The sequence below is a fragment of the Hyperoodon ampullatus genome, assembly GCF_949752795.1.
Source record: "Hyperoodon ampullatus genome assembly, chromosome: 9".
Lineage (NCBI taxonomy): Eukaryota > Metazoa > Chordata > Mammalia > Artiodactyla > Ziphiidae > Hyperoodon > Hyperoodon ampullatus.
Genome location: NC_136922.1, coordinates 30,292,634 through 30,313,946, shown reverse-complemented (window position 1 = coordinate 30,313,946; position 21,313 = coordinate 30,292,634). Strand labels below are relative to the sequence as shown.

General features: G+C 36.8%; 1 protein-coding gene across 1 annotated transcript in view; it reads left to right on the top strand.

Moving 5' to 3' along the window:
- Positions 1–418: 418 nt before the first annotated feature.
- The window catches only part of SEMA3D (semaphorin 3D), a gene marked incomplete at both ends in the record, with an annotated part of 134,343 nt that continues 113,448 nt past the window's right edge, over positions 419–21,313 (top strand). Inside the window, one exon of the mRNA XM_079710927.1 lies at positions 419–569. Within this exon, the coding sequence (XP_079567053.1) occupies positions 419–569 (151 nt within the window). The remainder of the gene's footprint in view (positions 570–21,313) is intronic.

Genomic DNA, 21,313 nt, shown 5'->3' with positions numbered 1-21,313 from the left:
CCTTTGAGGATGGTATGGGGAAAGTGTAGGCTTCTACCAGTATTCTTATCTGATCAAGAATTCATCAAGTTACAGAAAGAATTGGTCACTCCTATATTTGCATGAAACAAAACAAAACAAAAACTTTAGTAGAAGAATAGTTGCTAGTTAACATAAGTAGTTGAATTTTTAGTTCTGTACTCATGTCCTCTGAGTAAAGCCAGATCTGAATTTTACTACTCAGTTCTGATTCGTTTCCCTTGCAACAATTTCTAAGAGCAGAACAAGAGAGAAGGAGCAAGTATTTTTTTAAATCTACATACATTCAGAAAATTATCATTTAGTAAGTGTAGGAAAATCTGCAAACTGCTATATTAATAGTTCTTTTCTTCTTTTTAGATTAAATTAACGCTGTTTGAAACAGAACATTGTTTTCATCATGATTGTTACTAAAGATGAGAGACCAAAGTCCAGAAACCATGATTTTTACCTTTTTCGTGCCCTGATGATGCTAAGCATGACCATGCTGTTTCTTCCAGTCATTGGAACGTCTAAGCAAAATATTCCACGACTCAAGCTAACCTACAAAGGTAAATGTGTCAGTGTTTTTCAGGTTGCCTTCTTTTATTTAGAAATGCATACTGACTTCAGTGAAATGTTTGTAGTATTGGCATCAGTTAATAATAAGATTATTATAGAATGCAAAGCCCACTGGTTCATTATTCTTGGTGAAGAAGATAGACACCAAAACTGTTCATGTGTGCTTTTCAGTTCATTATTTACAATTTTTAACTACTGATTAGCATAATTAGGAAATTTTGATCAGCAAGTTGTAGTCAGTTTTTTTGGGCTATGCTGCGCGGCATGTGGGATCTTAACTCCTCCACCGCAGATGGAACCCGCGCCCCCTGCATTGGAAGCATGGAGTCTTAACCACTGGACTGCCAGGGAAGTCCCTGTAGTCAGTTTTATATTAAAATAAATCAATACCTATGTATGGTCAGGCCACTCAAGATAACTGTTCTCTTGCTCTCTGTAAGTCCCGAGTTCAACCTGTGCCTGCTTCACCTATACCGTACTCACCTGACAGACCTTCCTAAGTGCTTGCCCCATGCCCCAGCTAATGATTGTTCTAATTTTAGCCACCATGATAGCCTATCAAAGGGGCAGTTAGGGGCGGGCCCCTCTGCTGGTTTCCCTGGTAACTGATGAGCCAAACTGCCGTCAATTTCCCTTATAAGAGGTAACCTCCCCCTGCCCGTGGGAGTGAAGTCTGCTCGCTTTGTCCTGCTTCTCCATGAGCCGCATACGTCGTGGGGTGTTGCTCCAGAACCTTGCTTCAGACATGTAAGATTTCCCATCCATTAAACCTTTGATGTCTCTGTCACTGACTCTGGGCTCTTTGGTCTTGAAGCTGGACAAGCACAAGCCTTGTAGGCCTGTGGTGTGCAGCTCAACAACCTAAAAATAGAAAAATAGTTAATTCTATACAGCTGCTACTAATTTGTTGATCCTTAGTATTTTTTAAAACAGTAAGCTATCTTCAAAAATATTAAAAAACTAAAATACCTTTAATATCTCAAGCATATACATATTTTATTGTTTAAAAAATAGTCTGTGTGAAAAGCTTAAAATACAGAGAGGAGAAAACACTTAAGAAATGAAATCTACTAAGCTAATTGTTTTTAAATGTTTAAATTAGTATGAAAGCAAAGTTTATATGCTAATATGTGTTTATATGTAAGTGTAATATATCTATATATATCGAGAGAGAGAGAGAACAAGCCAAGTTTCATGCTCAAAGATTTCTTTTTTTTTTTTTTTTTCTGTAATATCCCCTTGGCTTCTTTAATACCTAAATAATGAGAGGAATGTAGGGGACTCAAACTCCTTTATTCTGAACTTGGCGGGTAAAAATTATGCTGGCAGTTTTAATCTTTAAGACAACTTATTTTCAGCTCAAATTAATTATCAAAAATAAAAGCAAATTTGATGTCTAATGTAAGCTTAAGTGGAATTGTCTTATTTGACTCATTACACATTTCATGTTGGTATTTGTTTGGAATTTATACCTCATGAATTAAAGAGTTAAGGTAACATTATTTTTGAGTTTTTATATTCTCGAATTTCTAGAGCAGAGACAACTAATCTATGGTTAAAAAAATTCAGGACATTGCCTTTGTGCAGTTGAGGGAAGGATCGAATGGAAAGGGGTATGAGAGGAAACTTTCTGGGCTTATGGAAATGTTCTCTATCCTGATAGAGATATGGATCACCCAAGTATATAATATGGACTTTTCACAACCCATCATATTACACAAGTCAGATTTGTTTGCCTGTTTTCAAAATTTATCTTAAGAACAGAACAGAAAACAGGTATGAAAAGCCAAACAATAAAAAAAAAAAAAGAGAGAAAGTTTGAAAATAGATTGAACGGAAAAAAAAGGAAATACTACCTGGTTTCTGTGATATAGTGAATAACACAAGAGCATTGCATTGATGAGGGTGGACAATGCAAAATAAATTAGACTTGGAAAAAAAGTTTAATCATAGTTAATCATTACTCACTGAGGATTCATTATGAGCAAAGCATTGGTATAAGAAATATGTGTGAATTATGTCCTTTTACCCTCATCACCACCCTGTGAGGTGGGGATTATTATCACCTGCCTATAAATGAGATTAATGAGGTACTGAGAAATTAAAAATTAAGGTCTCCAATTAGTTGGTGGCTCAGCTCCTGAGTCAGCCCCATGCTTTGGAGAGCCTGGGTGCCTAATCATATTTCTCACACCCTAGACAAGAGCAGCAGTTCTTCCCTGAGGCACTTACCTACGGAAGTGAACTTTAAAGTTGACAGAAGCATCATGCTGATATTTGACTAACTGATTATATGATTTCAATTGTCAAAATTAAATGGAGTTGAAGAAGACCACGCTTTTGGTAGCCAAAAGAGATTTACAGATTTTGATAATCTTATGGGAAAAAGGGAGATTGTCATTGTGCTAATTTGTGTTCATAATCAAAATTTTATATGAGTGACTGTAAAATATTAACTCAAATGTGGTAACTTGATCATTAGAAAATAACAAATCAGTTCCTAAAAATAAAAAAATTAAAAAACATTAATTGTATGTAGCTGCTGCTAATTAGTTTATCCCTAGTTAGAGGGGTTTTTATTGGTATGAATCTATGTTTTTGTATTAATACTTGGAATCAACCATATAAGAGTTCAAAATCCTGTTTTATTTATCTCTCTATAAATTTTCACTCTTTCTAGCACCTAGTACTTATATAAAAGGAGAACTGGTATAAATGTTGGATTAAATGCAATAAGAACTATTTTTGGATGGTTCTTATATTTAGTATACTTTCCAAATGTTATATTTTTTAGATATTTATCTACATGTAGATTATCTACTGATACATGTGAAAAGTAGTAGCAAAGACTGAATGCAGGGAAGGAATTTTAAAAATCTCTCAACTCACCCTCAGTACACACACACACACACACACATACGCGCACACACACACTCACTCCCTCCTCACCCCCTCTACCCCTTGTCTCCCCTTTCTCTTCTCCTCCCTCCCCCTCCCTTTCTCCTATAGCGCCCTGTGGCTGCTGTTAGCCATTCATTGCCAGATTGTATGCTAATAATAGAGTAACGATCTTGGCTAGGAGAATTACTGACAATGCTTACAGAATATTCCTCTTTCCACCTATAAGAATTTGGGGGCTTTTCTTCGGAAATCATCAGTTCAGCACTATGAAGTAAGTATGCATTAACCATACACTTGGGAGAATTTCAGCAGTTTCCCTAGCCACCTGTTCTCTGCCATATCTGAGAGCGTTAAAGGAAAGTAGTTCAAATCCTGATGTAATAGTTTTTAAAAGTAGCCTATTCCTGAATAAATGAAGTTATAGCATAAAAATCACTGCTAACTTGGGGTTATGATGAGGAAAATTCTTACCTCTGTGAGTTAGGAATTATTACCCTGTGAGATAATAATCACAACTCTCCTTTGGCATTTTCTCTTCCTCTTATGACTGACTAATGAGTGAAGATCACCTAGTATCACCCATTGCTTAGTTTTGAGGGAGTCTAAAACTTCATGCTTGTCATTAAAATACTGCCAGAATGTGAGGTTAGAAAAATCAGTCAAAATGAAAAATTAACTGTATTTTCAAAAATAATTCATTTTTATGGGCACAAAATCAGCTTTGCTTTCCATAACTCAAGCTTCCTTAGGTGCAGACCAGAGACACAGCCAGTATCAGTAGAGTTAGCTACTTTAAACAGCTGCAAGATTATTTTGAGGGATTTCTTAAAGGCCAACAGAAATATAATAACCATTTTATCCAAAGAATGCTCTTTGATAAAGACTTAGCTTTGAACCTCTGAATCCACAGGAGCTTGTTTGGTTCTATTGTTGTGTAAAGAGATTTCCCCTCAGTTGCATATTTTGAATTCTTGCACATTTATGCATACTAAATCAGTTTCTTGAGTAACAAGTAAGGAAACTTAGAGGTCAGGATGTTCTGTATTTCTGGGTTTTGTTTTATAAGGGTAATATGTATATACGGCCTTACAAGGTGAGCTTCTCACAGTGACTTGTATGTTTTATACTGCAGATGTAGTAAATACAACTCTTGAAAAATGACCAACTTCAGTCTTGCAACTGTAAACATTTTTTTGTATTATAAATCATCATGAAGGAACTCATGAGGGTTAAGGATATTTATACTCAGGAATCATTAGTACCTGCAATGGTATTTGTTTGGAAAACTCCTAAAGATGAGATAGGTAACATAGCTAAAGAGGGAATGGGCAAAAACTTTGAAAAAGGAAGAGAAAAGTCACTGTACCCCTTGAATCTCTTTACCAGATAAGGAGGCAAACAATAAACAGGTAAACAGATGCAGGTTATTTCAAATAGTGGGAAGTTCTATCAGGAACATCAAACAGGAGACTGCATCCAGGACCCTACTTAGACTTTAGGACACTATGAAGAACCATCATTTTTATACCCATTTTATAGATAAGAAACATGAGGTTAGAACCTGAAGGCCTTGCCCCAAAGCTAGAAGCTGTTAAGTGGCAGAACTAACTTGTGTGTTTTCATCTCTCTAGTTCCAGGCCCATGTTCTTGTCACCTTGTGCCCTTGAGGGAGACATTGCATGTTCAGGAACACAAATATCAAGATATATAAAAAAACCCACAAGGTTTCATTATTACATCTTTGGCAGTATGCTCTTCTCAGTAACTATCAATAGTACTAATTATTTTTTGCTCCTCCAAAACTTACGTCTTTTCATAGAAAATAAAACTGGAAATCATCTTTAAAATTTTTATCTGCTATTGTATAACTAAACATTAGTGCATTTGATAGAATAGTTCTTTATCTTGTTTGAGTCTTCTGAGGAATGAGTGGATAAGTCTATATATTTTTCATTATTTACAAATGACTCTATTTAGCTGTGAAATGTGGCGTGCCTCAAGTAGAGATTCATGGCCATTTGACTCATCTAACTTGTTTGATTTGACTAGTTTTGTATAAGTTCTGTTATCTCGATTGAGTATAGCAGTGAAGAAGGCAGGTTCTGAAGCCAAACTGCTTATTAGGTCTTAACTGCTGTTACTAGTTGTGGGATATATAGATGTTTATTTTATGTACTGCAGTTTTCCAAGTGCATTAATTTATTTAATTCTAATGAGGTAGTTGTGAAGATGTCTTGATCCATGTAAAGCACGTAAAACAGTGTTTGGCATAGTAAACATTTAATAAATGCTGTCAGTTATTAATTTTTGTGAAACACTATTATCTTGCTAGATATTAATGGTTGTTCCCAGACCAGAGTTTTCCCTATATAACCAAGTTTGAAAAATATTACATAGTTTCCTCCTGGGGATTTACAGCATATATTAAAATTGCTTCTGTTTACTCTCAAACATTTTCTACTAGGGTTAGTTTCCCTCAGTCTAGTACCACCCACAGATTGTGAATTTATTGAAGGTACTTTCCAGTATTTTTATCTTCATGGTCTTCTAGTAGTTAACAAGCCGTTAGGTCGTTATTGACTTTGATAAGAGTAGTGTCTTTGAGTGGTTGGTAGCCTTCAGGGTGGGTTAAAAGGAATCATAAAATCATTCATTCAGGAGTTCCTTTCTAAAGTGGACATTTTTGTTGTCAAATCAATGAGAAAAGAAGATGACTTGCTCTGAATATCTCTCCTTAAGTACATAGTAAAGAAGCATTATCGATCTAATAGTAAGAATTCCCATATATTTTCTTCTATAGAGAAAGTCATTGCTGATTTAATTTTTAATGGACTCACTTGTTTTCCCAGATGTATTTTCTCTAAACTGAGGCTGTGTGTGGGACTGGGCCTTCGTAGGTTTAAGAGCTCAAGGATAATATTATTGTGTATTTGATATTCAGCTATCAGTGGTTAATCACAATAGTTTCTGATGCCCACTGTTTCCAGCCCCATGCTGGCAACAAGGGGATATATTAGCAAGTAGAAGAGGCAAAACTCCCTGGTACCATGTAGTTTATATTCTGATACAGAAAGGTAGACCATACATAAGTACATTACACAGCAAGATGGAAGATGATAAGTGCTATGGAGAAAAATGAATCAGGAAAGTTGATTGGTGGGGGTGTAGTAGTCAAATATGGTGCTCAAGAAAGAGCTCACCCAGAGAGTGATGTTTTCACAGATACTCCAAGAAATTATTGTTGCAAGTCATGCAGCTACTCAGGAAAGGAATATTTTTGGCAAAAGGAACAGCAAGTGCAAAAGTCCTGAGGTGGAAAGGTGTCTGGCATGTTCAAGGATCTTAAAGAAGACAGTATGGCAAAAAAAACCCAATGGAATGGGAGAAAGAAGAAAATTGATTAAATCAGAGAGTTAATAGGAGGGAAGAAGGATTAGATCCTGTCACTGTTGCCATTGTTAAAACGTTGGTTTTTAGTCTGAGTATTATGGGAATCCATTGGAGAATTTTGAGCACAGAGGTGACATGGTCTGACTTTCATTACTATAGGATCACTCTGGTTTCTGTACTGTGTGTGCACTGAAAGGGAGAGATCAGGGAAATAGGGAGCCAGATCTGAGAGGACTGTAATAATCCAGGTGAGAAATGATGGTCTATGAGCCAGACTAGTTGCAGTGGAGGTAGGAGAAGATATGAAGGTAGAGCCAACAGAATTTGTTGATGGATTGGATATGAAGTAAGAGAGAAGTCAAATCTGACTCCATGGTTTTTTTGTTTGTTTGTTTTTGATCTAAGGATGGGGTTGCTATTAATTGAGATGGCAGAGATTGTGAAAGAATGTTGTGTGGGAAGATCAAGTGGACATATTCATTTGAGAAGGCTATTAGATATCTAAGTAAGATGCCTAGAAAGCACTGGAGTATATCATTTTTGGAGTTTATAGGCGATGTCAATTGGAGATATGAATTTGGCAGTTAGCATAGAGAAAATTTTAAATCCGTGAAATTCTGTGAGATGACTAAGGGATATAGAAAATTTAGAGGATTGAGTTCTGGGATACTCTTAAGTCAGGAAATTAGTGAAAGGAGGACTGAGCATCTAAGTGAACTAAAAGAAGTGTCCAGGTATGTAGGAGAAAAATCAGAAGTTGTGGTGTAGAGAAAGTTAAATGAAGAAAGTAAGGAAAGGGACTATCAGCAGTGTCATATTCAGCTAAAGTGTCACGAAAGATAAGGAAAAATTAACATTATATTTAACAACAGAAGTCTATTGTTGACCTTGATAAGAGCAGTGTCTTTAAGTGTGGGAGCCAGAGCACAACCAGGATGGATTCTGAAGAGCATGGGCTCGGGGGAACTGGAGGCAAGTGTAGACAATTCTTTCAAGGAGTTTTCCCATAATAGAGACATGGGCAGTAGTAGCTGGAAGGACAATGAGATCAAGAGACTTGTTTTTTTCATGAGCTAAACAACAGCATATTTATTTGTTAATTGAAATAATCTAGGAGAGGAATAATTAATGATTCGGGAGAAATGTGGGATAATTCATACACTCTTGAAGAAAATAATGATTTTTTTCCCTCTAAAGTCAGGCTACTTTTAGAACATATGTTAATAAAACTGGCTTATTTTGCATAATAAACTATTGTCTGGTTCATTATCAGTGTCAACTGTTGTGTAGGTGGAAAGAGAGGTTAAACAGGTATAAAAATATATTCAGTTTGATATATTGATATAGGTTTGTAAGTACTACCTATGTTTAGAAAATTGTTATGTAAGGATTTAGCAATAAAACTTCAGAAAGATTAAATAATAACCTCAGAGTCACATAAGTAGATAATTAAAAAGCTGATCCAAGCCTTCTGCATTTCAGTACAATAGTGTTTGTACTACAACTTGCCTGTATCCAACACTGTGATTTAGTAATGATTAAAATCTATTTAACACTATGTAGAGAATTCTTCTAAACATGATTGATCTGTAGAGGTTCACAGAGTGGTAGAAGTTGCCTAATAATATATGGTAACATATGATGTAATATTGCCATACAAAAGTATCATATAAAAAGTGTTCCTGGAATTAGGAACATACATAAAACTCACTGAGACCTATGTGGGCAGCAGTGTCCTCCTGGCAGGGTGAAGGAGAGCTACATCATGAGACACTTGAATTGCATCCTTGTTACACATAAATATGGAAGGAACTTATAAGGGCATAATTTAAGTAAAGGCAGATTTTTCTGGGATTAAACCCAGTCCACTATTTTTTGGTTAAAATAGGTTTCTTTGAATAGGTCGTATATTGTATATAGTTGGTTTACTATTCTGTAAATTATTGAGGAGATAAAATTTTTTATATACAATTTCTTGTTCTATGACTTCACTTACCTAAAATTTGGCTCTAATTTCTTGGGTCTTATTAAAGGAATTTTTACAGTGAGATTCTTTCAGTATAAATGTAAAAGTATAAGTTTACAGATATTTTTAAAATGAATGTCATTGGGTCTTTTTAACAGAAAATTTGGCAAATGCCTCTCTCTTTCTTAAGAACTTGTAATATACATTTTGCATATTTCTGAGCCCTTTCAACATGCTGTTTTAATCCTATTAATTCAAAAGAGGCATAAATTAAAGCTAAAGTGCTTTTTACTTAGAAAGAAAGATACTCATAAAGAGGTTTATTTCACTAAAGCCAAAGTGAGCCAGACACAGTCTAGAAAATAAGATAAATATTTCAGTAATCCCAATGGAATGGTAAAGTGGAGGAAGCAATAGAAGTGAACTTGTCTGTGGGTATGTTCCATAAAAACAGTAAGTAGAATTGTTTTGAAAAAAAAACCTTGCTTTTCTAAGTAATGGTAAATCTTAAAATATAAAATACAGCTGTAATGGGTGATAGGGCTTAGAGTTAGAAGACCTCGATAGGTTTTAGCTTTCTCTGCCATGTACTGTTCTTGTACCATTAGAACAGTTGTTTGCTCTTTCTGAATCTAGGTTTTCTCATCTGGAAATTAATGATAATCCTTTGGTTAAGGTCAAATGAAATAATAGAGGAAAAGCTCCTTGGAAGTTATAAAGCACAAATGGATATTATGATAGGCTTCAAAGAGAGACCAGACATAATATATTACTGAATTAATTGAAGTAGGATATGAAGAAAATTCAAGGTCTTTAAAAATATATTTAGGCATCTTGGATACAATTTCTCCTGCCACACATAACAGGACATTTACTTGAAAGTCAATTAATAAATCATAACTTGTCATCTTTACATTTTCCTTCCAGGTTAATGCATATTAAATGAATGTACTTCTCTTCTTTGTATGAGAAAATGGAGAGGAAAATGTTTTATATGTCATTGGTTGAAACTAAGTAGGTTATTTATCACTTATAGCAATTAAGTTAGTTATAAGTTAGTCACATTGGTCACAGCTGTACATCCCTAACTTATTCTAACAATGTAGTATTGTAGAGGAAAAATAATAATAATTTGGCTATTTTGCATAAATTAACACATCATCATATAAGGGTTTGAGATAAACTGTAGTGTGGAGAAGAAAGAGAGTGCAGCACTTCAAGGCAATTGGGGCCACAGTGTTCTTTAGCTTTTCTACTCCAGCTTTGGTTCAAGGAACAGTAGCACCAGCATAATTTGAGAGCTTGTTAGAAATGCAGAATCTCAGGCCCCCTCCCAGACTTCTCAGTGAGAGTCCATTTTTTAGCAAGAATCCCAGCTGATCTGAATGCATGTTAATCCTGAGAAGCACTGCTTTTAGAGTGTTTTATTTCCAACTCCCTCCTCTTCCCACCGCCCTCTCCTCCATCCTCCCACCCCCAACACACACAGGAGCATTTGGATATCACAACAGGAATCTCTTATGATTGCAAAGCATTAGAGCCACGATTGGGTCTCCAAATGGCACATTAACCTCTCTGAATTATTAATAAGCCTGTAATAAATCCTGGTTTAGATGGAAGGTAGATAAACCAACATAAACAAGAATCACTAGAGTTTGAAAAATCATCAGTTAAATGTTTGTTAGACTTCTTATGTGAAAGAAGATATGATGAATTTCAACAATGATTTGGACATTATTCTTGTCTGCCAGGGCTACTAGTCTTTTTAAGGGACAAAATAACTGCAAAAAGATTGATGCCATAGGATTAGGGTAAATAAAACCAAACATTTCAAAGAATTTTGGAGGAGGATGGGTGTGAAATTGAACTTTGAACATTGGAAGAAATTTAGAGTTTATTGAATAAAGTATATGTTGGCATTGGAGGATTTTGATCATGAAATTCTATCTTTATTCTAATTTAAGGGAAAAAAACAGAATAGACAGCATCATGTGGGAGAGATTGGGGGAGCAGGGAACAAGGTTGTTTAGGAGCCTGTTATAGTAGTTTTGAGAAGCAGTAATATGGCTCTTAGCCTGGCTGATGATAAGAATAAATGTTTGAGGAAAAAGAATAGATAGTTTGCAGAGGAAATCTATAAGGCTTTAAATTTACCTGGAAGTTGATGTGAGGGAAATGCAATATACTTACAGGTAGCAATTATTTAAATAGGGGAATAAAGGGTAAGGAAATAGGGAAGATGAACTAAAAACGATTCTGTTATCTTGAGCCTGGGAACTAAGTCATGTCATTAAAGTCATTATAGTCAGTAGGACCAGGTGGTTGGAGGGAAAATGACAGTACCAAGCAGGCTACTGGAAATTCTGAGCTGTGACTTGTGAGAGGCAGTGGGGTTTTAGGTGTCTATTTGAATTCATCAGCAGAGAACTAACAATTTATGGGAAACTATAAATGGAAAACATGATCTCATTGTTTATGCCCTGTAATGCTGACTGAAATTAAGGAAGACATTATTCTGTGACTGTATTTTGAATCTCCCTCTTGGAAGTCCATAAGCATATTCTGAAGCAAATTCTGTGCACACCTCTACAGAATTATCTTCCTTGGGTAAGCTAGAGGACCCTTTCTGGAGAAAACCTAGAGAAAAGTTGCACAGATAACTGACATCTGTTTGTTCTGAATGAAAAGCCAAAAGGAAATTTTCCTGAATCAGTGGAAATTAATTTTCAGATCAGATGTCACACTGAGTGCCCAGCATGATAAGTGAAAAACAAAACAAGACATATTCAGGCCAATTATTTTAAGTTTTATAATAGCAAGAGTGAGGAGGTAAAAGGAAAAACAGAAGACATTCAAAAGCTTGGGACACTGATGGCATGAGACTACTAAAGCATAACTTTGGAAGCTGGAGGATAGTATTTAAATGCCTCAGCTCTCTGAGGGTGAAAGCTGTTCAGCCCAGAATTCTATAGTTAGCCCAATTATCAACAAAGGTAAATTAAAGACATTTTCACACATGGAAAATTTCAAAAATATAAGTCACAGTCACTCTTTTTTTAGGAAACTTCTGGAGATGTGCTCACCAAAATAAGAAAATAAATCAAAGAGGAAAGACATAGGATCCAGGAAAAGTGAGTTTCATACAAGGAGAGTGGTAGAAGGAAGTTTGAGGAAGCTATTCCTCAGGCCAGAGAATAGACAGTCCAGATTGGAGCAGGAGGAAGAAAGGGCCAAGAGGGGATGTTTCCTGGAGGAAAACAAAAAACAATCTGACAGAATTTCATTTGAAAATTTTATTGAGGCATTTTTCAGAAGGTGTGGAAAGTTTTGATCATGATCTTAAGGAAGTCTAAGCAAATGTCACAATTGGGAAATTATTAACAAAAGCAACATTTTTTTTTTCAAGAAAGTATAATCAGAGAACATTACTTTTTTTTAACATCTTTATTGGAGTATAATTGCTTTACCATGGTGTGTTAGTTTCTGCTTTATAGCAAAGTGCATCAGCTATACATATACATATATCCCCATATCTCTTCCCTCTTGCGTCTCCCTCCCTCCTACCCGACCCCTCTAGGTGGTCACAAAGCACCGAGCTGATCTCCCTGTGCTATGTGGCTGCTTCCCACTAGCTATCAATTTTACATTTGGTAGTGTATATATGTCCATGCCAATCTCTCACTTTGTCCCAGCTTACCCTTCCCCCTAACTGTGTCCTCAAGTCCATTCTCTAGTAGGTCTGCGTCTCTATTCCCATCTTGCCCCTAGGTTCTTCATGACCATTTTTTTTTTTTTGATTCCATATATATGTGTTAGCATATGGTATTTGTTTTTTTTTTTCTCACTCTGTATGACAGACTCTAGGTCCATCCACCTCACTACAAATAACTCAATATCATTTCATTTTATGGCTGAGTAATATTCCATTGTATATATGTGTCACATCTTCTTTATCCATTCATCTGTTGATGGACACTTAGGTTGCTTCCATGTCCTGGCTATTGTAAATAGAGCTGCAATGAACATTGTGGTACATGTCTCTTTTTGAATTATGGTTTTCTCAGGGTATATGCCCAGTAGTGGGATTGCTGGGTCATATGGTAGTTCTATTTTTAGTTTTTTCAGGAACCTCCCTACTGTTCTCCATAGTGGCTGTATCAATTTACATTCCCACCAACAGTGCAAAGTCCATCTGGTCCTGGGCTTTTGTTTGTTATAAGATTTTTAATCACAGTTTCAGTTTCAGTGCTTGTGACTGGTCTGTTCATATTTTCTATTTCTTTCTGGTTCAGTCTTGGAAGGTTGTGCATTTCTAAGAATTTGTCCATTTCTTCCAGGTTGTCCATTTTATTGGCATAGAGTTGCTTGTAGTAATCTCTCATGATCCTTTGTATTTCTGCAGTGTAAGTTGTTACTTCTCCTGTTTCATTTCTAATTCTATTCATTTGAGTCTTCTCCCTTTTTTTTTTTCTTGATGAGTCTGGCTGATGGTTTATCAATTTTGTTTATCTCCTCAAAGAACCAGCTTTTAGTTTGATTGATCTTTGCTATCATTTCCTTCATTTCTTTCTCATTTATTTCTGCTCTGATCTTTATGATTTCTTTCCTTCTGCTAACTTTGGGGTTTCTTTGTTCTTCTTTCTCTAATTGCTTTAGGTGTAGGGTTAGATTGTTTGAGATGTTTCTTGTTTCTTAAGGTAGGATTGTATTGCTATAAACTTCCCTCTTAGAACTGATTTTGCTGCATCCCATAGGTTTTTGGTTTTCGTGTTTTCATTGTCAGTTGTTTCTAGGTACTTTTTGATTTCCTCTTTGATTTCTTCAGTGATCTCTTGGTTATTAAGTGGCTTATTGTTTAGCCTCCCTGTGTTTGTATTTTTTACAGATTTTTTTCCTGTAATTGATGTCTAGTCTCATAACGTTGTGGTCGGAAAAGATACTTCATACCATTTCAATTTTCTTAAATTTACCAAGGCTTGATTTGTGAAACAAGATATGATCTATCCTGGAGAATGTTCCATGAACACTTGAGAAGAAAGTGTATTCTGCTGTTTTTGGATGGAATGTCCTATAAATATCAATTAACTCCATCTTGTTTAATGTATCATTTAAAGCTTGTGTTTCATTTTTTATTTTCATTTTGGATGATCTGTCCATTGGTGAAAGTGGGGTGTTAAAGTCCTCTACTATGATTGTGTTATTGTCGATTTCCCCTTTTATGGCTGTTAGTGTTTGCCTTATGTATTGAGGTGTTCCTATGTTGGGTGCATAAATATGTACAATTGTTATATCTTCTTCTTGGATTGATCCCTTGATCATTATGTAGTGTCCTTCTTTGTCTCTTGTAATAGTCTTTGTTTAGAGAACACTACTTTTCAAAGTAGGGAAGAATATTTGCCTTGTGATAGTAATGGAATGATTAAATATTGCTTTTATAAGAATGGACATATCGTAATGTTAGGAGCTTGGTTGGAGGGAAAGAGTTGGCATAAGAAAGCTAGAACTCTCAACTTCTATAAACAGGAATTCAGTGGAAATGTCTGAAAATGATGTTTTAAAAGGTAGTAGTACATACATATTATTTGTATATATGAAAATAAATAGCAAATAAACTACTAAATGTGTTAATATGGAGTCTAGATTAGAGGTGGACAGAGGATCGGAGAAGAGGCAGATAGACTTATATACACCTTTTAACTTTGCTTTTTTTTTTTTGCATTACGCGGGCCTCTCACTGCTGTGGCCTCTCCCATTGCGGAGCACAGGCTCCGGACGCGCAGGCCCAGCGGCCATGGCCCACGGGCCCAGCCGCTCCGCGGCATGTGGGATCTTCCTGGACCGGGGCACGAACCCGTGTCCCCTGCATCGGCAGGCGGACTCTCAACCACTGCGCCACCAGGGAAGCCCTAACTTTGCTTTTTGATATGTGTATATTTAACTTCAATTAATATAGTTAATTTAAAAAGTAATATTGTTATAAACTATTGTTTTATTTTAAGTTATTGTCACAACTCCTTGCCCCGTACATTAACTTGTGGTGATCTTAGCTTGAGGAATTATTTGCTCTTGTCATATTTGTCTTGCTATTTAGAATCAGTAATAGATGGTGTATTAAGGTATGACTTTTCTAAGTTTTTTAAAACTTAAATACACATACTAGATTGAAAACAAACTCATATTCACTTGTGACATGGTGTTTTGATTTTAAATATACCTTGAAATTTGAAAAGGGAGGAATTCTCAATACTTTGAAGGGAATTAAGAAAATAATTGTCAAAGTAGAATCTGTCTTTCCCAGAATTACCCTCTCAAGTATTTCTGAGGCAGTTTATTCTATTATTGAATTGTTCTTCTGGAAATGTATCAGTTGTTTATAATGTTAGCCATTTTATAGGTCAGTAGGAAAATTTATCATGGCCAAGCTTTTGAGAATTTAAAACAATTCATTCTTACTCAAAGTAAGAATTTAAAAGGGACCCATAATCGTAAATTATGAATCTCACTTGTGATGGATTATATAAAGTGTCTACTGTTGAAAGCTAGCCAAAGAAGAAGAAACCTGTGATTTAAATGCATGGATGTAGTTGAAAATGTGATGGTGTAAAATTACCACACTCCTATTCCATCCACATCCTGTCCTGTAAAGAATGTAGCTTGATGATTAATAGGCTTTATTTGTTCCTAATTTATGTTTCCCTATGTGGCATCATCTGATTTATTATTGATATAGATAATGTTCTGTCTAAGACCTAATGAATAGAATGATTTCCAACATTCCATTGCAGATGAGCAAATGAGAATTTCATTTTTTTTTTCTTTCTGATTTGAACTTGCATTTGCAAGGTAGGGTTAGACTTTTCACCTAGGAAAATATAATGATAATATAATATACGCCTATAATTTAGTCTTTTGTCGGGAGTTTAGCTTTGAATAACATTCTTTATACATTTGATATTGTTTGAGCAGTTAGCTATGGAGACTAAAGGTACTTAAATAGAGAATAAGTGGTATGTTTGATAGGTGGAAGTGAGCCATCTTGGTGACCAAGGTCTTTTCATATGATCTCAAACCTCAGAAAACCAATTGAAAGTCAGGTAGGGCTAATTTAAGATGAGTTCACTTTCCAAAGGTTAAATCCAAGAAAGAATTCTTCCCTTGCCTCAGACCAAAAGCGGGAGAGACAAATACAGGTTCACAGAGAGCCAAAGGGACTCAGTGAGCCACAACATTAGGGACTAATTTTCATTTTGCGATGAGCAGTTTGCTCCCTTTACTCAATTCCGGACCCAAACTGAGAACAGGCTTTGGGAGTTGGGAGATGGTAAGGGTGTTTTGGTAGCCAAAACATTTATGGGAACTATGGGATGAAGGAGTTCCTTAGAAAGAATCTTGGGAGACTGACGGTTGGCATGGAAGCCCAGGGAATTCAGAGATCAAGGGGGAGAAGCTGAATTTATGGGGAAGGCAGGAAAAAAAACTCCTTTCCTTCTTTTGTTTTTTTTTTGGGGGGGGTTCGTTTTTGTTTTTGAGTGGTTCGCGGGCCTCTCACTCTTGTAGCCTCTCCCGTTGCGGAGCACAGGCTCCGGACGCGCAGGCTCAGCGGCCATGGCTCACGGGTCCAGCCGCTCCATGGCATGTGGGATCTTCCTGGAATGGGGCACAAACCCGTGTCCCCTGCATCGTCAGGCGGACTCTCAACCACTGCACCACCAGGGAAGCCCTCTTTTCCTTCTTTATTTAGACAGTTTTGCAGAGAAAACACTGGAGATGTGACTCTATTCAAGAACCCTCAGAACAACCCTACTGATATAATGGCTATTTCCTTGAGGAAAAAGGGGGGGTAGGTGGGGCAAGAATGTGTGCTTTTGTGCTGAATATTCTGAGATGGTAGGGAAAGGTGACAGGGTATTTTGGGGGGGGGGGTTGTTTGTTTCTTTTGCTTTGTTTTTTTTTTTTGGCAAGTGCCGAGTCCTAAGCACTGGACCACCAGGGAATCCCCAAGGTGACAGGGTTTTGATCTGGATTCATTGTTGGCTGTAAGCTTTCTCTGCTGAGAAATTCTACTGGAAATTGACTTTTCTCAAAGGTGATTTTATTTTTACCCCATGAAATTGTGCCTTTAATAACTTTGATTTTCTTCTTTAAAAAAAGGTCTTCCTGTGAAGTGTTCTTTAAAGGATTTGGGAAGCCATTTTTTAGCTATGTAGTCTTCTTGTGAGAGAGATTGTCAACTCCACCCAGTTTAGAATTTCTGGCAATAAATGCAGGAATTCAAGGGTTTGGGATTTTATTCATTTAACAGTGAAACATTGAGGAAGTCTGTGCTGCTTAATCCTAAATTTATTAGAGTCAGTGTGACTGACCACTCCTTTCCTCTCTGGGGTAGTGAGGAAGACTGTAGAGCATCAGGTCAAATGTTTCTTCAGGCTGAATGAACAATTATATGAAGGGACACTAAAAGGGAGATACAAAGAATTCTTTTCAGAACAAGCATTTATTTCAAATAGGAGCAGGAACTGTGGGATCTTCAGCCTTGCCCTCACATGGAAGGGCATGTGGCTGTAGGTGAGGGGATTCATTGCTGCTGTATTTTGCCATGAAGAGAAAACTGGTTTTGTGAAGCCCACTTAACCATTCTGGACCTCACTGAATTGGTAACAGAGGAGTCAAACAGGTTTATTGAGAAGATCTCCCTTTAGCTCTAATTGCTGTATACCATATTTCTGTTCTTCCCAAAGGTTAGAGACTACCTGCTCCAAAGAACAGAGCAATGGCCTGGAGTAAATAGATGAATGACAGTTTGTTACTTGATACGTTGTCCATTTTAACAAAGTTCAATGTTAGGTTCTAATGCCCTAGAACTCCAGGGTTGGAAGGTGATCAGAGACCATTTAGTTTCTCTACCCACTGTATTGACGAGAATTATGTTATTTGGCTTTTGCTAATGGAGACACAGAGAGGAAGTTCTTTCTATTTTACTATTAAAAATATTTAACAGTCTACTACTTTAAGTACTGTTGTCCTTTGTCACAAGTATATTCTTGGGACTTCCCTGGTGGTCCAGTGGTTAAGACTCTGTGCTCCCAATGCATGGAATTAACCCCAGGGCATGGGTTTGATACCTGGTCTCGGAACTAAGGTCCTGCATCCCGCGTGCCACAAGGCGTGGCCTAAATAAATAAATAACTAGATAAATAAAGTCTCCAGCCACTGGAAAAAAAAATGTATAATCTCATTTTTGTTGTGGATGAGCATATTCTCTCCACTAGGCTGTGAGGTCCACAAGAGTGGAACTTGTTATCAGTCGTTGGAGCATGTGCACAGTACCCGGTGATCTTAGATGAGTCAGTTGTTTGCTTTCAAAAATCTAGTTTTATGAGGGTAGAGACTTACTTTGTTGTATTAGAAATGAGAAATTATTCTAAATATGTTATTAACTGTATGTGGGAGACATAATTTACCTGTGACTTCTGGTAAGATATCAGGAGATGTTGATGAACTCTGGACATACTCTACAGCAATGAACACATACATACAAATATAGGAAAATACCATGCTGTTTATAGGAGTTTTGAACCTCAGAAGCGTCCCGTTGCTCTGCAGTGGCTTATTGATCATGGATTATGAACATCTGGTCTGTGTCATCCTTCAATTAAAATCCATCATGTGAATGATTTCCATAGTTAAACTAGTGGAGTAAATGATGAATCATAACTTTGCTGCGTTTATTTCAGAAATAATCAGCTGTAGATTTTTCAAGAATGTATTGAGAACAAGAGTGGGAATTTGAGGGCCTGGGTGGTTGAGTGAGATTACAAACTGAGAACAAGGTGATAGGACAATGAATTGCTAAAAGAACAGCTAGAAGGAGTGATTATGGTAGTTTCGGTCAAAGGTTTAGGTAGATAGAACAAAGAATGCATTTAGGACCTAGAAGTCCGAGGAAAGGTGGGGCTGGCTAAGTAAGTACAGAGTAGGCCCTATCTGAATGGCATTTGTGAAGCCATTCACCCCACCACCAAAGGGGGAAAAAAAACAAGACGGAATTTCTGTTTAAAAGGATTATAAACTGTGGACAGTCTTAAAAATCACGTGCCTGAGACTTGCCAGTTTAAGAAAAGAAAAAATAAAGCTTTGAAATATATTGCCAAATTGTTAGTCTTTAACTTGCATGAGTTTTCAGCCTGCACAGCTAGCATCCATATCTGGTTCCTGAAACCCTGGGAGTGTATCAGCTTTAGGTGTTAAGATTCAGACTCTGGATTTAACTTTCTTTTTCTAGGCTTTTGTTGATGATCCCGTGGAAACAAAAATGACTTTGCTTGGTTTGGCAGAAATGCAACAAAGATAAACTGTTTGGGGAAGAGGGAACCTGTTCCAATCCCTGTCCCAAGGTCTTTTCAGAATGTGTGCATCAGCCTGAGAAATTTTCATATGTAATGCCTAAGTCTAGTTATTTAGTTTGGCTACAAAGCATCTGGGAAGAATGCTTTAATCGTTCTGATGCTGACATTGTTACAAGGCAACGTTAAATCATTTTGAAGTGATAATGCTTCAGGTTAGTCACTATTTTTGCAGCTGTTTTTCCTTGTCAAATTTGTTTGAAACTAAAACCAATAGAATTAATTACGGTAAAAGAAAATAAAGCAAATGATGACCTCAACTTTATTTTTCTCACTGTTTGCGTAGAGACGGAAAATGAGACGCAAGATTCTTAAATGTCGTCCTCTTCCCGTTAGCACTGCCATAATTCAGGGACTCACCACGTTTCAGAAACTTCTGGGGAGCCTCTCTGCCCCCATCTTTCCTGATTCTCATCCATCCTGAACACTGCAGCCAGACTTATTTTTGTAATACTCAGCTATAGTCTCTGTCACTTTTCCTGCACAAAATACTTTAGTGGCTTTCAGTTACCTACATAATACCCGACCTCCGCAGCCTGCCGTCTTATGCCCTAATTACCTGGAGGCATCCTCACTTCTCACCACCCCTACCACTTCTCTCTGTTCCAGCATACTGAACTACTGCATCTCCCCAAATTTATTAAAGTGCTTAATTTGTCTCAGACTCTGAGATATGTTCTGGGGTTTCCAAGATAAGTAAGGCCTGGTCTTGGCCCTGAAGGAACTCATACCCCATAGTAGGAGATAGCATTAAACATTCAGTATGTAAGTATAATATACGATGGTGTGTACCCTTGTACATTCTTGTACTCTTCTGCTTGGAATAAACTTTTCTTTATGTTTTTCCTGTAAAGCTTCTGTCTGTCCTTCAAGACTGTTCACAAGTATCACTTTTTGTAAGGTGATGCATGAGCAATTACTTGAAAGATTTGTTAACATTTTGTATACACTTGTATTATAATTTATTATGCTTATGTTGTATCGTCTATGCATAAGTTGTATTGTCTATGCGTATCTATTTTCTCAGGGATCTGTGAGCTCCTTGATGGTAGGACTCAGCCATTCCACAACCTTAAGCAGCATGTTCAATACTTGACACGTACTAGAAGCTTATAAATATTTGTGGACAGAGTAGCTTTTTAATGTTATTCCAATATTATTTTAAAAAAACATAGAGCTGTTCTAATCTTCATAAGTCAGATTTAATGGAAGATGAGATAATACTTGTTAATAGAACTCATTTGGCCCAAACCAGAGTTTAATATTCAAAGTAACTGTTAATTTGTTGTTGTTGTTGTTGTTGTTTTTTGTGGTACGCGGGCCTCTCACTGTTGTGGCCTCTCCCGTTGCGGAGCACAGGCTCCGGACGCGCAGGCTCAGCGGCCATGGCTCACGGGCCCAGCCGCTCCGCGGCATGTGGGATCCTCCCGGACCGGGGCACGAACCCATGTCCCCTGCATCGGCAGGTGGACTCTCAACCACTGCGCCACCAAGGAAGCCCACAGTTAATGTTTTTTGAACTTTTCCTATTTTCAAGGCACTGTTCTAAGAACTTTATATAAATTACCTCCTTTAATCATCATGAGAATTATGAGTGGGAAAATATGACTTCTTTTTATAGACTTTATACAGAGTTTAAAAAATACATCATTATTATAATAGCTGATAGTTACATAGCACTTCCTTTGTGCTAGGCACTATTCTAATGCCTATGTTTACTCATTATTCCTCACACCTACGTGATTTATTACATAGTTTCTATTAATTATTATCCCCACTTTATACATGAGAAAACCAAGGCACAGAGAGTTTAAATTTGTTGTCCTCGATCACACAGCCAGAGTTGCAAAACTAGGATATGATGCAGCTGATCTGGGCCTAAAGCTCACACTCTCGCTTATTAGGCTTAGCCATGTTTCATTTTGTAATTAACATTGCAATGCATATTTCAAAATAGTTGATTATAGTCTATGGACACTTGAAATAGTATGGATTTATAACCTAAAACCTACTTTCCTCTATTAGTTGGGTCAAGATATCCTCTTGGAAATCCCTTTACATACTTTCCATTTTG